The sequence below is a fragment of the Aquarana catesbeiana genome, linkage group LG01, assembly GCF_042186555.1.
Source record: "Aquarana catesbeiana isolate 2022-GZ linkage group LG01, ASM4218655v1, whole genome shotgun sequence".
NCBI lineage: Eukaryota > Metazoa > Chordata > Amphibia > Anura > Ranidae > Aquarana > Aquarana catesbeiana.
The window spans coordinates 504,816,927-504,833,748 of NC_133324.1; the positions used below are offsets into that span (position 1 = coordinate 504,816,927).

At 38.2% G+C, this 16,822-nt stretch overlaps 1 protein-coding gene across 1 annotated transcript in view; it reads right to left on the reverse strand.

Annotated features, from left to right (window-relative positions):
* The window catches only part of SLC5A5 (solute carrier family 5 member 5), a 111,321-nt gene extending 101,515 nt beyond the window's left edge, over positions 1–9,806 (reverse strand). The window contains exons 1-7 of the mRNA XM_073593246.1: positions 9,728–9,806; positions 7,066–7,433; positions 6,821–6,886; positions 6,686–6,737; positions 6,534–6,601; positions 1,130–1,284; positions 30–170 (exon numbers count right to left, since the gene is read on the reverse strand). Of these exons, the coding sequence (XP_073449347.1) occupies positions 30–170; positions 1,130–1,284; positions 6,534–6,601; positions 6,686–6,737; positions 6,821–6,886; positions 7,066–7,428 (845 nt within the window). The 5' untranslated portion in view covers positions 7,429–7,433; positions 9,728–9,806. The remainder of the gene's footprint in view (positions 1–29; positions 171–1,129; positions 1,285–6,533; positions 6,602–6,685; positions 6,738–6,820; positions 6,887–7,065; positions 7,434–9,727) is intronic.
* Positions 9,807–16,822: the final 7,016 nt, after the last annotated feature.

A 16,822-nucleotide genomic window follows, 5' to 3' on the forward strand; every position in this document is an offset into this window, starting at 1 on the left:
AGAAATAGTTCAAGTAAATATAAACTCACAGTTTTGCTTGATTTTCTGTTTTACAGGATATGTAGCGCTGAACTTGTGCTTGATGAACTCCATACATTGACAGCCACAGAAATGTGCTTCCACATACAAAGGTCCAGAAAGTGTAGCGCCTTCGAGGATCTGGGTCAAAGCTGATATAGAGAGTTAACTTATTCCACTGATAGAATTGTACTTAATTAGTTATGACTTGATTTTGACTTTTTTGTGCCTTCATTTCTGGCAATTGTTCAAATATCTAGCAGAAGAAACCAAATCAAGTGGGTGTTTGCCCACTGGCTGGTACAACTACATTTTACCCATTTTACTGTATGACCCAGATTGAAGACGCTTTCCCCATTCAGGTCTCAATTGAAATGAAACCACAGCCTTTACTCTTGGATATCATATGCACAAATGACAATGCATTCAGGCACACAGTCTTTGGCAATGGTTGACAGAAGGAACAGAAAGTGAGGCAGCAGCCAAAGAGACTTTGATGACACCTGCTCTAGGAAAGCAGTAAGTATTTCGTTGTCAAGAGACTATTTGTTAATGGCAGTCTTAAAGTAGGCTAGCAGGCCTAAAGTATCTTTTTTTACTTTATGTCTGCTTTACTACAATAATTGTACTCATTATTTACCATCAACTTTAACAGAAACCCAACTACTTACCTCTGAGAAAAATATTTTTTTTTCAGTGACATGCTTTTCTTCTTAGAGTTTATAACAGGTTTTGGCACTGCACAACAAACAAGATTGGGAGTTGTGTTGTAATCATATGTTAAAGGAAGATGAATGATAAGAATTTTATGTTATGAGGGTGTTTTATTTATATCCAAGGTAAGTCTTAGTTGGCCCTAGCAGGTGAAATCTAGAAGTGTGACTTTTAGTGATGCTTTAAAAAATGCTTTTGAAGAATAGCACTGCGCCAACCAGTGCTTGTATCATATAAAATAGTCAGACTTTTATGAATGTAGCAACGTTATTAAGGAATCAATGTTGTATGTCCATTTTTGGTAAATTTTAATGCTATATTTTATGTTTAGTTTTGTAAAGCTATCTAGTCTAGCAGTATTTATTTGTTTTTCATTCATGCTTGCATGTATACTTACTCCCCAAAATTAATCCTGGAATAGTTTCTTGCAATATCCAATACTTCAGTAGCTCCACCCACTAGCAAGGTACCGCGAATAGCTATTGCAAAGAATCCCGCAATCATAACCAGCACCTGAAACACATCTGTCCAGATCACAGCTTTCATACCACCCTAGAAGGAACATAACCAAAAATAAATGCAAAGGTGTAATGCACTAAAAATGTTTTTTGGAGATTTTATCTAAAGTTCAACAAATATTTATTTAGCTGATCATGAACTTATTGTACAACACTGGCACACGTTCAAGCTTAATAACCATTGTTACACTGCTCTTTAGCAGACCTCTTTCTAGAACACTTTATATGTGTGAGTCCACACTTGAATGCTTCCGAGAGCTTATGCAAAGGACGCCTGTCCCCGATTGGTGTCTGCCTTCTTATGCTAGACAGCATTGTCAGTATTCATTGTGCCCACACTATTTCCATGCAGAGCTCAAATCCTTGTTACTGGATCCCTGTATCTGTGTAGTGCTTTTATACGGCCAAGGTTCTGTTTAAGAACCAATCTTTTTTTTCTCTTCTCAGGGAAATTTTGCTACATTGGGAAAATATAGTTCAGGAATCCATACAGCATCTATTGTGAAAAGTAGACTCCCTTTGTTTTGCTGTACATCAGGGGGTCTCCAAATTTTCTAAACAAAGGGCCAGTTTATTGTCCTTCAGACTTTAGGAGGACCGGACTGTGGCCAGTGTGAGTGGAAGTTTTCCTGCCATCAGTGGGGGTAAACATCGCCACATTTGGTATTATGGGGAGGAATAATGCCCCATTGTTGCTATCATAGGGAGGAATAGCGCCCCATTATTGCTGTCAGTGGGAGAAATTGTCCCTCATTGTTGGTGCCAGTGGAAGAAGTGGTGCCCCATTGTTGGTGTCAGATGGCATAATAGTGTCTTGGATCAGTGGAAGGAATAGTGCTGGTTAAATGCAAGTAAAGGGCCACATCCGGTCCCAGAGCTGCAGTTTGGAGACCACTGCTCTACATCATACTAATTTCACATATAATCACATAATCAGACATATTGAAGTGAGACTATTACAGCTCTGAATATATATTGGTTTGAAAATTATAAAAATTGGACCATGCTACATACCCACTAGATTTATTAAGCTACTGAATACCGTGATACCCCCCTGGATATCATATTGAATAAATAAATATATAAAGTGCAGCACTATATAAAGTACTATTATACACCTCCCACTCTAATCATAAATCCAAAATATGCAGTGTCCCTTGAACACAAATAATCAGATGTGTCTATTCTACTCAAAAATATCTACTTTAAAAATCCTTGCCCAAATAATGATGTTACAATAATTCTTCCTCTTCTCAATATCATCAAACCTTAAAGCTAAACATACATAAAGTGAAGATATGAAATATTAAAATATTCCAAGAAGATTTAAATCCAAACCCATGCACAATAATAATGTATGCGTTAAAGGGGTACTACAAAACCCCTTCCTCCCCTCTATATTATCAAATCTTGAAACCAGAAGCAGAAATATTAAATAATAAATAACAAAATGTGTTAATAAACATTGAATCCAAATAGTTTAAAGTGCAAAATCTTCTTATATCAAGGTGCTCACACTCATGTTTCTTCTCTCCCGGAGCCAAACTCACTGTCCGGAAGAATATGACCCCTTAAATTAATAAGCGTGTCCTTTTGTGCTCAAATTCTATCATCTCAGAGCTCCTTCAATGGTTTCAACTCCAGCCTTGGATACACCAAATCTGTTTCGCGCTCAATCGGGATCAGAATACCACCTATCCTTCTCAACAAACAGTGACCATAACGTTAAGAGGAAATAGGGAAGATGCAAGAAGATAGTGTAATACTGTTATTTTTATCTAAACATCATAAAAATAGGTAATGCACTTAGATCAATGTAAGGTTCATATGCAATGGAGTTGATTTACTAAAACTGGAGAGTGCAAAATCTGGTGTAGTTGTGCTTGGTAGCCAATCAGCTTCTAACTTCAGCTTGTTCAATTAAGCTTTGGCAAAAAAAACCCTGGAAACTGGTTTCTATGCAGAGCTGCACCAAATATTGCACTCTTCAGTATTAGTAAATCAACCACTATGTATATGAGGAAGTGTTCTTGCAGTCAGTGGAACGTGCTCTGCCTTCCATACACTGGAAATGGCATAACGGAAGGGACCTAATAGGCCCCTGGTGTATGGAATGCAGGAAGCGTTCCATGGACTGCTAGAACATTTCCTCATATACATAGTGGGGGAGATTTACTGAAACTAGAGCACTCAGAATCTGGTGCAGCTGTACATAGTAGCCAATCAGCTTTTTACTTCGGCTTGTTCAATTGACAATAAAACCTGGAAGCTGATTGGTTTCTATGCAGAGCTGCACCAGATTTTGCACTCGCCAGTTTTAGTAAATCTCTCCCAGTGTATCAATCTTACATCGATGTAAGTGCATTGTGCATTACCTACCTACCTACAATACTTACTACAATATTCCTCCTAACATGTATCTCTCCCAAGCTCATTTCCAAAGCATCTTTTGCCTTCCCAACTGTCAGAGATCAGCACCATAGACCTTTTTGTCACAGAAGACAAATAACAGCTTTTTCTTTCATGAAACTATATAAAGCCACAGGCCCTGACAGACTCTCAATTCACTATTACGAAACATTTTGTTCACTCCTCAGTTGCGCATTTAACATCATACATCAGTATTCTGGGGTCAGGAGAGATCCTTCAAGGCATACTATATGCTCACATTTCTGTCATACCCAAGTCGGGAAAAGACTTGACCCTGTGCTCCAATTATTGACAGATCTCTTTACCCAAAAAGGATTAAATAAAAATACTAAAATCTTATGCCTTCGCCTTCTACAGCACTTTTTCACTCTAATAGATCTCGACCAAATTGGCTCTGTCCCCACTAGGGAAGCCAAAAATAATACCACTCCTCTTTTATATATCATCCGTGGAGCTTCATTGTGCAAGATCCTGGTCCTATTAATATCTACCCATGCATGTGGAAGCATATTGGTCTTGGCTCAAAATGTTCTGTGTTGGATTAAGGCAATTTAATCTCATCAAACTGCAGCTGTTTGCATAAGGTTTTTTCTGACTGTTTTATGTTGCAAAATGGTCCCTGACAAGGCTGTCCCCTAGGTCTTTTAGTATGGGTCTTTATCTTAGAACCCTTACTGTGTCAAATCTGGTGCAATCCAAACATTCCTGGCCACTCTTCCAGTCACAAATTATGATTGACTGTTTATTACAAACCCTGAAATTTTCTTGCCAATGCTAATGAAGGAAATTATGGATTATAATTCTAATGAAGGAAATCACTTATTAAAAATCCTCCCCATGTAAAAAAAACAGGCATGGCTAGTATGTACTTCATGATTCAGATCAGCCTCTTTCTCAGTCAGATGTTTAAGGCCAACTTTTTGCCTCTCTTATATGCAAAGACCTCCAACGCTGAAGCAAAGCCTATTTTTCCTGGTTTGGCAGTAACAGCATCCTAATGCTGAGTATGGTCCATAGATACATAGAGAATTCCTTAAATTCCTCTGAATATCTAAAACCCACTGCCTTGATTAAGACCTTACTGACGTTCTCCAAACTGAGTGGAGGCATAGGCTTCATACTTATTTAACTTATATGCAAAGTACATTATGCGAAATGCCAGGATCAACAAAACACAAGCCGGAATTAAGATCGCAGGGAGAAATATCAACAACCTGAGATATGCAGACGAAACCACACTAATGGCAAAAAGTGAAGAATAACTAAAGAGTTTCTTAATGAAGGTAAAAGAGGAGAGCACAAAAGCTGGTCTGAAATTGAACATTAAGAAAACTTATATCATGGCAACCAGTCCCATCACTCCTTGGCAAATAAACGGAGAAGAAATGGAAACTGGGACAGATTTTATCTTCCTAGGCTCCAAGATCATGGCAGACAGTAACTGTAGCCATGAAATTAAGAGACGCTTGCTTCTTGGCATGAAAGCAATGGCAAACCTAAATAACATTACAAAAAGCAGAGACATCACCCTATTGACAAAGTGTCGTATAGTCAAAGTTTTGGTATACCCAGTAGTAACCTATGGCTGTGAAAGTTGGACCATAAGGAAGGCTGAACGCCAAAGAATTGAGTCTTTTAAACTATGGTGTTGGAGAAGACTCTTGAAAGTCCCTTGGACGGCAAGAAGATCAAACCAGTTAAACCTGAAGGAAATCAACCCTGAATATTCACTGGAAGGACAGATGAAGCTGAAATTTGAACTTTTGCCACCAAATGCAAAGGACTCATTTGAAAAGACCCTGATGCTGGGAAACATGGAAGGAAAAAGGAGAAGAGGATGACAGAAAACAAGATGGATAGATAGCATCAACGAAACAATGAACATGAAAATCAGTAAGCTTCGGGACGCAATGGAGGACAGAAAAACCTGGCATGCTATGGTCCATGAGGTCACGAAGAGTCGGACATGACTAAAAGACTGAATAACAACAACATAGGCTTCCTGGATCTATGTCTTTACTACACACCTGCCCACATTGCAGAAACAATTGGTGCCATGATGCACCCATCAAAATAAATGTTCATCCATCTATACTATTGCCGGTGTTGACATGGTTACCTCCCTAACCTACCTTATCTACTGTATTCCCACCCTCTCCACCAGACCTCCATGAACTAATTTTGCTCAAAATAGAAGTACAACAAAATCACAGAAAATGCAGACTGACTGAGGATCCATCAAAGGAGTTTGATAACACCAGGAACGGCACACTCTCTCTTTCTGTGTAAACATCCAGGATCTATATTTTACAGCAGGACTTCCTTCATAATTATAATCTTTGTAATTTTGTTTTAATAATTTTGTAATATTCATTGGATAATTTCATATCACTGTTATTTTTTAAAAAATGAAATAGAACTTTGGCTCTTTTGGAATTTAACCAGGAAAGCAACCCAAAACGCAGATAAGTGTTTTCCCTGAGCAATGCTTATTTGTTGCTACTGGTTTCTATCCTTTAAAATTTTTGTAGAGAAACACAGACTACTTTTTCCTTCTATTACTGTTCTTCACAATTTAGACTGAATAAAATGGCTAGCAAGGTTTCAAAATTGGGTTAAAACCAATTACAGACCAATTTAATATGTATGTTATTGAGTAAAATTATTAATTTCTCATTCATAAAATGTTAGGAAATAAGGATTACGAAATTACAGTTTACAATTACATAATAATACCTGCTTCCAAGCAATTAGCACTTCCGTCTAAATTGAAAGAAGTATCACTTCCTCAAAAAGATATGTCTCTGTGCCAGCATAAGGTGAAGAGTCTGAGATCAAATTGTTTTAACTTACCAGTGATGTATACAAGGTACATATCGCTCCAGTTGAAATCAGAGATGCCCAAATATTCAGCCCGGTTACTAACAGAAAACAGAATGTGAATGTTAAAACTATATGCAGCCCTAGCTATCAGTAATAAGTTGGAGTACTAGCAAAACAACAACCTTGGTTAAGAATTAGTGCAGGAGCATAGATCACAATTCCAGTGTATAACGTCTGTGGAGTGAAAGGAAGAACATCATTAGGACTTCATATTTACTTGGCCAAGGTAATAGATCAAACGATAAGTGAGTACTTACAGTGCCCACAAGGAACTGGATAGTGCCACAGAGCTGAACACTTTTTGAAAACCTCATAGCCAAATACTGTGCATAGAAATGAGACAATGATTATGCGGTGTCATGGAGGGAAAGATAACAAATTAGTAGATTAAAAATAATGAATAACAGAGCAAAAACAATTGTACAACTAAAAGTTAGAAACAATAGATATGAAATAATTTATAAAAAGACATAAAGAGGCACTGAAACTGTAAACTCCGTACTTGGTAGGTGCTGGTGATCCCAAGTCTGTAGAACACTGGCATAAAAAGGTAGGCTGTAATTAGGCTGTTTAAAATCTGCCCAAGGCACATCTGCAGGAACTTGGCACCATATCTATAGGCTTCAGCTGGAACTCCAAGCACTTGCACTGCAGACATAAAGCTAGCAGCAAGCGATAAACCGACTGGGACAGCTGACATACTCCTGCCTCCAGTAAAAAAGTCATCAGAGCTTTTTTGCCCTCCACGGGACAGAGCATAGAACAGTCCAATGCCTGTAGATCCAAACAGCATTGCTGCAAAGACACCATAATCCCAGAGAGAGAATGTCAGCTTGCTGTGCTCATACGGTACATGACTTTCCATTAGACCTAAACATAATAAACAGAAAAGATAGCGCAAAGTAAAAATATGAATGTGCCCATCCAGGAGCAATACAGTCTAATAGAACACTAACATGAAAACGCTGTTTCTGCTTTAGGAAATTGTATAAAGCCTGAGGATGGGACCTAAGTGGTCCTGAAAGCTTGCAGTATTAAACCCCAAATGTAATATATTGCAGCTTACCAATCATTAAATATAGCGGCTGCATTACTTTTCCTTTTCAGGATTTTTTCCCTCTGTTTTCCTTTGGTGATCTGAGCAGCAACACACCTCCTATATTATACAGACACCACTCTAGACCAGTGTTTCTCAACTCCAGTCCTCAAGGCGCCCCAACAGGTCATGGTTTCAGGCTTCACATTGTTTTGCACAGGTGATTTGATCAGTTTCACTGCCTAAGGCTCGATTCACATCTATGCATGTTGCTTTTGAGCACTTCTGCAGTGCTTTTTGCGGTGCTTGCTGCGTTTTGCGGTTTTTTTTTTTTTTTACAGTGTTTTTTTTTATACTGTATACAGTGTTAAAAAAAAAGTAAGGAAAAAAACGCAAAACGCGGCAAAAACGCGGTACTTGCTTTTTTGGATGCGGGTCCATTAAATTCTATGACATGCAAAACGCTGCATTTTGCATGAAAAAAAGTCCCTGACCCTTTCCAAAAACGCAGAGGCACAAAAATGTATTGATGTGAACATGTTCCATAGGAACCCATGTTAAAAAATTTCCATGCATTTCTGCAAAATGCATCAAAAAACACATTAGTGTGAATCAAGCCTTAGTAATTACCACAAAGGGAATTCTGAAAACATGACCTGTTGGGGCGCCTTGAGGAATGGAGTTGAGAAACACTCCTCTAGATCAGTGGTCTCCAAACTGCGGCCCGGGGGCCAGATGCGGCCCTTTGCTTGCTTTTACCCAGCCCTTGGGGTGCTATTTTATTCACTGACAACAATGAAGGGCACAATTCCTTCCAATGACACAAATGCTGGGGCACAGTTCCTCAGAATGACACCAACAATGAGGCCCAATGACACCAATGATGGGGCACGATTCTTCCCATAGGCACCAACAATGGAGCCCAATGACAGGGCACATTTCCTCACACTGACACCAATGATGGGGGATTGTTTACTCTCCTTGATGCTGGGACGTTTTGTACTCCGGACGGCCGCAGTCCGCCCCCCTAAAGCCTAAAGAACAGTAAACCGGCCCTTTGTTTAGAACGTTTGGAGACCCCTGCGCTAGATGTATAAGTACAGGGGGCAGATTTGGACAGCAGCATTCTCAGTCTGGGGGGAGGGGAGTGTTAAAAGTACTAGAGGTCAAAGAGTATACCATCATTAGAACTATACTATAAGGAATATGATTTTTAAGATTTTAAATATTTACCGAAAACAAAATTGAACTGTGGTATGCTATACTTTGTGGTACACACGTAATTGTACTATATTTGTTTTTGTTTGTATAAAAATTGTCTAAAATAAAATATAGATTAAAAAAAAAGTACTAGCATATTTAAATACAGTAACAAAGTGAAGCTGAACCCCAGCTAATACTTTATAATCAGTTGCAGCAAAAGTTTTTTCCCCTCGCGGGATAAAGGTTTTCTTTAAATAACCAAAAGCTGATCATTTTAAGCACCCCTGCCAGTGGTAAATGGTCTGTCTCATCCCTGTAACTGCAAGAGAGCCTTTCTGTTGATAAACAGCAGACTTACCTGCTGGATCCCCAGATATACATAGAAGAAAGACAGCCTAAAAATGGAAACTAATGCAGCCATCACATCTAAGAATTGGTAAGCTGCAATGAATTAATGTTTGCTTTTGGGTTTAATACTGCTTGTTAAACAATAAAAGGTATCACTTAAACTACAGACATCCTGCACTGATGGGTGGCTAACATAGTACAAGAATCTACTACTGCTTAAAAAAAAACAAAAAACATTGTTTAAAGAAACACATTTTCATTTTTAACATGGATATTAGACTTCAACCCCTATTATAAATGACTTGATAACATAATTACATGTTTTTATGTGATATCAATTATTATTATTATTATTTTACAGGATTTATATAGCAGCAACAGTTTACGCAGAGCTTTACAATATAAAGAAAAAAAAATTGTTTTCTTTTTTTCTTCGCTATTTATATATATATATAGTTTTCTTTTATTCTTTGCTATATATATATATTATATATATATATATATATAAAGAATTAAGTATGTTTAATGCTTTTTTAACAGGAGATACAAGTACATTTAAAGAGCTTCTAGGACTTACCTGAGGTAGATTTTGGAAAGCTCCAGGAGACCTTTAGTTTGCTACTGAAAACTGACAGCCCAGAAGGGAGGGAGAAGGTGTTTTAAAGGATGAAAAAACCATGGAGAGCAAAGGGAGGAGTCTGGACATCTTACCGCACTCCTGGGCTACACAGCTATCTGAGCAGGTTAAACAACTGCTTATTATAACAAATCTGTCAAGTATTCTTAGAAACCACGTTGTGTTCACCTATGTATTTCGCAATCGAGCATTTACTTTCCAACGTGACATAAAGCTTACAATTACCTAAATTATTTTTTTGACTGCTTTATGAAGTAACAGAGGTAGTGTTAATCATCACATTATATTAAAAAGTTTTAACTGAGGATTTAAGGAGACTTTCTCTCAAAATACTGTTAATGTCAGAATAAGAGATATACCTCCAAAGAAGAAAGTAAATACTTACCTTTCCCGCAGTTCCTGTTACCAAGCACTGCTCCATTAAAAAGAAATCACCCCACGGAAGTGTGTGGAGAATTCCATCACTTCCAGGAATGTTGATCCCCTGTGTCCCCTGTTGCACTCTGTAGTTCCTCCCATGGACCTCTACCACATTACAGAACACAATAATGATCTAGAACAACTGGAGGGCCGTAGTTTGAAGACCCCTGATCTAGAGGTTGGTGGAGTGCAGTGTGGTACACAGGAGATCAACATTCATGGTGGCACAAGTGGCAGGATTGAAACGCTAATTTGGAGGTACGTTTCTTTCATTTGTTTTTTGTGACAGGGTCACTTTAAAATGGTATCCACAGGAATTCGAGGCAGATTTACTAAAGGAGTTGCGAATCTTTACGAAATCAGTTGTGTGAACATTTACTTAAGTTTTCCAATTATGTGAAAAGCACATTCCTGCTTACTTTTTTCTTTGGCACATGACTGGATAATTCAAGTGAATTATTCACACATTTTATTGTGTGAAGATTCTCAATTGCTTTAGTTAATTGTGCAAAAGGGTTGTTTTTATAAGAAAGTCTATGGAATGGTTACTGTTGGCAATTACTAAGCAATACTTGCAGACAACATCTACATTGGACTGTGAACCCCAAAGCAAACATATTGCAGCTCACTAATTCTAAGGCTGGATTCACACCTGTGCATCTTTAGTGCTTTTTGCATTTTGATGATTTACACTACAGAACGTGTTCCATAGGAAACCATGTTAAATGGACTGTAGAGCAAATCTGCAAAATGCAAAAAGCACTAAAACTGCATAAGTGTGAATCCAGCCTTAGATGTAATGACTCTTTTTTTTAAGCCTGGTTCACACCTATGCATTTTTTTAGTGCGTTTTCAGTTTTGCAGAAATACACTACAGTCCATTTAATATGGTTTCCTTTGGATGTAGTTCACATCTGTGCATTTTATGGAAAGAGAAAGAGACTTTTTTTCTATTTTTTGGTTCTATAGACTTAAATGGATCAAAAATGTGTATTGAAAAACGCAAAATGCACGTGGAATATGCAAACTGCAACCTGCATAGGTGTGAACCAAACCTAAGGCTTTCTTTCTTTTGTTTTATCTGGTGATCCTGACAGTAAGACCCCTTTCACACTGGGGCAGTTTGCAGGCGTTATTGCGCTAAAAATAGCGCTTGCAAACCGCCCCTAAACAGCCTCCGCTGTTTATTCAGTGTGAAAGCCCGAGGGCTTTCACACTGAAGCGGTGCGCTGGCAGGAGAAGAAAAAATCTCCTGTCAGCCGCATCTTTGGAGCGGTGAAGGAGCGGTGTATTCACCGCTCCTAAACTGCTCCTGCCCATTGAAATCAATGGGACAGCGCGGCTATACCGCGGTAATACCGCGGCTATAGCCGCGCTATACGAGGGGTTTTAACCCTTTTTCGGCCGCCAGCGGGGGGGTTAAAACTGCACCGCTAGCGGCCGAATACCGCGTTAAAACAGCGCTAAATATAGCGCTGTTTTACCGCCGAAGCCCCCTACCGCCCCAGTGTGAAAGGGGCCTAAGGCTCGATTCACATCTATGCATGTTGCTTTTGAGCGTTTCTGCACTGTATTTTTGTGATGCTTGCCATGTTTTTGAGCAGCGTTTTTGCAGCGTTTTTACAGCGTTTTTGCAGCGTTTTTGCAGCGTTTCTGTCGCGTTTTGCATTTTTTTTTTTTTTTTACAGTTTTTTTTAGACTGTATACAGTATCAAGAACGCTCTAAAAACGCTGTAAAAATGCTGCACTTGCGTTTTTGATGCTGGCCCATTAAATTCTATTACATGCAAAACGCTGCATTTTGCATGAAAAAAAGTCCCTGACCCTTTCCAAAAATGCAGAGGTACAAAAAGGCATTGATGTGAACATGTTCCATAGGAACCCATGTTAAAGAATTCCCATGCATTTCTGCAAAATGCATCAAAAAACGCGCTAGTGTGAATGGAGCCTTAGTCTGTTGTTTTCCAACAGAAAAATCTGCCCTGCAGATGTAGAAGTTACGGGGTTGAGACAAACCATTAACCACTTACAGGGGTGCTTACAATGGCTAGCTTTTATAAATGTATGTTACACCTTTATCCCAAAAGGTACTGTTGCCGTCATATCTTATTATCCTTCCTAGTTCTTTTCCTGGACTACAGATTCGTTGGGGATAAACTTACTAAAGAAAAAAGGTTGTATACGCTTTGCAGGGGAATTTTGTTACTCTGTAGGGGAATTTTCTCTTAGCATAGTGAATGAGCTGAAGCTCTGCTGACTTATATCATCAAACCATGTGCAAGCAAAATTATATGTCCTTTTATTTATTTATTTTTTTTACTTATCTTGCACGCGATCAAGTATTCTCTGCAAAGTGAATAGCTGGATACACACGATGCAACTTTTGTTGTTCAATTTCCTTTAGATTTACCTTTAACTATGTCTTGTAAGGGCCTGCCTGATTGCGTACAAATTGAAAGTATTTAGGTTTGACCACATATTATACAGTTTTAGTACATCTAAAGGAAAAAATCTAAAGAAAATTGTATAGTGTGTATCCAGCTTAAGAGCAAATTTTTGTCAGCATATTTGCCTTTAGTAAATACACCCTCTATTGACAATGTTGGAGAAAATAAAGAGTAGGTGGGTCTGCGTAGTTAAGCACAAGAAGAAATGTAATGGCTGACACCACTTAGCCCACAAAAATGCTGTGTGTTGTTAGCTCATAACAGTACTTGAGAGCTGAGTGCAGATCAACAGGTATTTTTATGTACTTTCAGGGTCTTTGAATGAATAAAACATGGAGGAATGCATATACTGCGTTTTTTTTCTGTTTTGTCATGACATATACTTTCATTTCCAAACAATATCAAACAATAACACTGTTATATCAAAAATCTGTTATATAAAAGCATCTGACTAGTGTTAACCACTTCCTACCCGACCTATTGTAAAATGATGGCCAGACGGGAGCACTACTATCCTGGGTGAATGTCATCATATGACGTCCTCCAGGTGCATGCCTCGTGCGTGCCCTAGGTGCTGCACAGAGGCGCGACCTACCACCCAATGTGTCTCCTGGACACAGCAGAAGACAAATTGTTGTACCAGGCTGGCCCTTGTACCATGCTACTGCTGTGACAAATCTCAGTGATCCCTTGTCAGTAGTAAATACTGGCTTTAATTCATAGCCATTCATTGTGTACTGATTGGTCACATGGTACAGGTGCCAATCACAGTGGACCTGTAACATGTGATAGCTGTGGCCAATCACAGCTATCACAATTGCACAAGAATGGATGCCATTCATTAAAATTACTGCTTCTAACAGTGATCAGATCCTAAATGTAATAAGCAATCATAGTGAAAAAAAAATCCTGATTTTCTTTCCAGAGAAGTAGTGTCACTATAATGACACTGTCCTGCTCTGGTCTCAGTAAGTAAAAAAAAAAGTTGTAAAACAAGAAACATAGTTTAAAGAGTAAAAAAAAAAATGAAAAAAATATATAATGACATTTTTTCACATACTGTCAACAGTCAGTGTCCCTGATCACTGCCACACCAGTCATATGATGATGCTGTGCTGCTCTGGTGACAGTATGCACAAAAAAGTTGTGAATTTTTTAAATTTAATTTCTTAATTTTCCACAAAATTGTGACAAAAAATTACAACTTCAAAAAACTTGCTATGCCTCTTACTAAGAACCTTCGACTGTCTGCTTTCCAAAAAGGGATCATTTAGGGGGTACTTGCACTGTCCTGGCATTTTAGGGCTTCAAGAAAGGAAATTTCAGTACATCCGGATTGATCAATTTTAAAATATATATATATATATATATATATATATACACCATAGTTTGTAGACTCTATAACTTTTACACAGACTAAGGGCCAGTTAACACCCTAAAAATGCACTCCGGATACGCTCCGGATCAGTTATTGCTTACAGTTCACACCACGCGCAGTTCCAATGCGTTTTTGATACAATTTGCTGTTTCATTACAGTTCTGTGCAGAAAAAATGCAGCACTCTCTACTTTATTTTCTGCACCGGAAAGTGACTGCACTGGTGTTAGCTAGAGCCACTGGAATACATGAAAAACACTGTGCATGCATTTTTAGTGCAGAAAAAAAAAAGCGCATGGAACTGCATCTGGTGTGAACTAGCACTTATTGATATAAACTGATGTGGGTTGTTTTTTACCAAAGAAATGTAGCAGAATATATTTTTGCTTACATTTATGAAGAAAGGGTATTTGGAAAAAGTATAACAGAAACAAAGTAAAATGTTTTTTAAAATTTTCTGTATTTTTTCATTTATAAAGCAAAAAATAAAAAATAAAAAACCCAGTGGTGATTACAGTGCCTTGCAAAAGTATTCACCTTCCTTGGCATTTTTCGTGTTTTGTTTCTTCACAACCTGGAATTAACATGGATTGTTTGAGGATTTGCATCATTTAATTTACAGAACATGCCCACAACTCTAAAGATTTTTTTTTTTATTGTGAAGCAAACAGCAAATAGGATAGGATAATAGAAAAAGTCAATGTGCATAACTATTCACCCCACTAACGTCAATACTTCGTAGAGCCACCTTTTGTGGCTATCACAGCTCCAAAGTCACTTTGGATAAGTCTCTATGAGCTTGCCACATCTTACCACTGGGATTTTTGCCAATTCCTCCTTGCAAAACTGCTCCAGCTCCTTCAAGTTGGACGGTTTACGCTTGTGAACAGCAATTTTTACGTCTGACCACAGTTTTTCTATTGGATTGAGGTCTGGGCTTTGACTTGGCACTGTAAATACCACCAAAAGAAAGCCATATCAGTTTCAAAAGATGATTGGGTACAGTGTTGCATCACTGAGTAATTGTCATTCTATATTGGTCTGGGCAGGAAGGCAGTGAAAGTGTCCAGTATTGAGGTGGTTAAGAGGGCAGCAAAGAGTTGTGTCTGGCAGGACATCTAGTAATAAAGTTTTATCAGGCAACAGTCCTTTGCAGTATGATCCCCTGCAAATCCTTTGCATATGTAAATTACAGTTTAAATACAGGATAAATGATGGAAGCACCAATCTATCTATAAATATCTGTGGAAATGTTTATGGTGGTGTCAGTACAGTACTGATTTTATATATGTATATATTGTATTATCAGATATGGAACAGTGCTTTAAAACCAGCATACTGTAGTAAAAATAAAACACTGAAACATAATTTGGGAAATTATTAATCGCCAAGACACTTTTAACACTTTGGAAAGGCACAGTCTTCAGTTCTACAAACATGTAAAAAGAGAAAATATAGTCGTTTAATACAAAAAGTATGATTTTCCATATATTGGAGAGAAAAGCTGACTTAAGCCCCAGTTTGTACTGGGTGGAGCAATATTATCCAATGCCAGGAAGCCTCTTTCAATAGTTACAAACAAAGCACACCAGCTATGCAAGCAAGTCATTGCGTTTCTTTCTGTGAAGAACTTATCGTCAGCTAACAAAGATAGGAGCCATGTGGCAGAAAAATCTTATCGCATTAACTATCATATTGCTAAATATTGTCAAAATCATACTATATCTGGGATTTTATTTTTCCGTGTAGAAATTATGTTGTTATGTGTTTGCTTGAAGAGACAAATTAATATTAGCGTTCTTTCGAAAAATACAATGGGGTTTTTTACTAAAGGAATATCCACTTTGCACTGAAATTGCACTTGGAAGTGCAGTTGCTGTAGATCCGAGGGGGACACGCAAGGAAAATAAAAAACATAATTTTAGCTTGCACATGATTGGATGATAAAATCAGCAGAGCTTCCACTCATTTCAGATCTACCTCTTAGATTTAAAGCGACTGCACTTTCAAGTGCACTTTCAGTGCAAAGTGGATTTGCCTTTAGTAAATAACCCCCAATATCTCAAAGAGTTCACTGTATGTCTGATGATGTGGAGAAGACAGTAATAGGTTGAAATAAAAGTAGTAATTTCTTTGCTATGAAAGCTGACAAAAGCACAGATGTTTTAGGGCGGCCCTAAAGCACAAAATCATGTTCCTGTACATGATTTTTTTCTTTGGCTCCAGGGCTCATGCACGAGCATTGCCGGAGTCCCGCTCCCACTGTGATTGGACACAGCAGCAGCCAATCAGTGGGTCTGGGGAACGCGATGTCCGCCGGCCACCCGCAATCATTCTGAGGAGAGGCAGAACAGCAGTCTGCCTATGTAAACAAGGCAGATCGTTGTTTCTGCCAGAGGGGAAAATGGAGATCTTGTTTTTCTGCTAAGTTTGTAGACGCTATAACTTTTGCGCAAACCATTCAGTATACACTTATTGGTTTCTTTTTACCAAAAATATGTAGCAGAATAAATATTGGCCTACAGTGCCTTGCAAAAGTATTCACCCCCCTTGGCATTTTTCATGTTTTGTTTCCTCACAACCTGGAATTAACATGGATTGTTTGAGGATTTACATCATTTAATTTACAGAACATGTAACGCAACTTTGAAGAATTTTTTTTATTATTGTGAAGCAAACAACAAATAGGACAAAATAACAGAAAAAAATCAATGTGCATAACTATTCACCCCCCTAAAGTCAATACTTTGTAGAGCCACCTGTTGCGGCTATCGCAGCTCCAAGTCGCTTT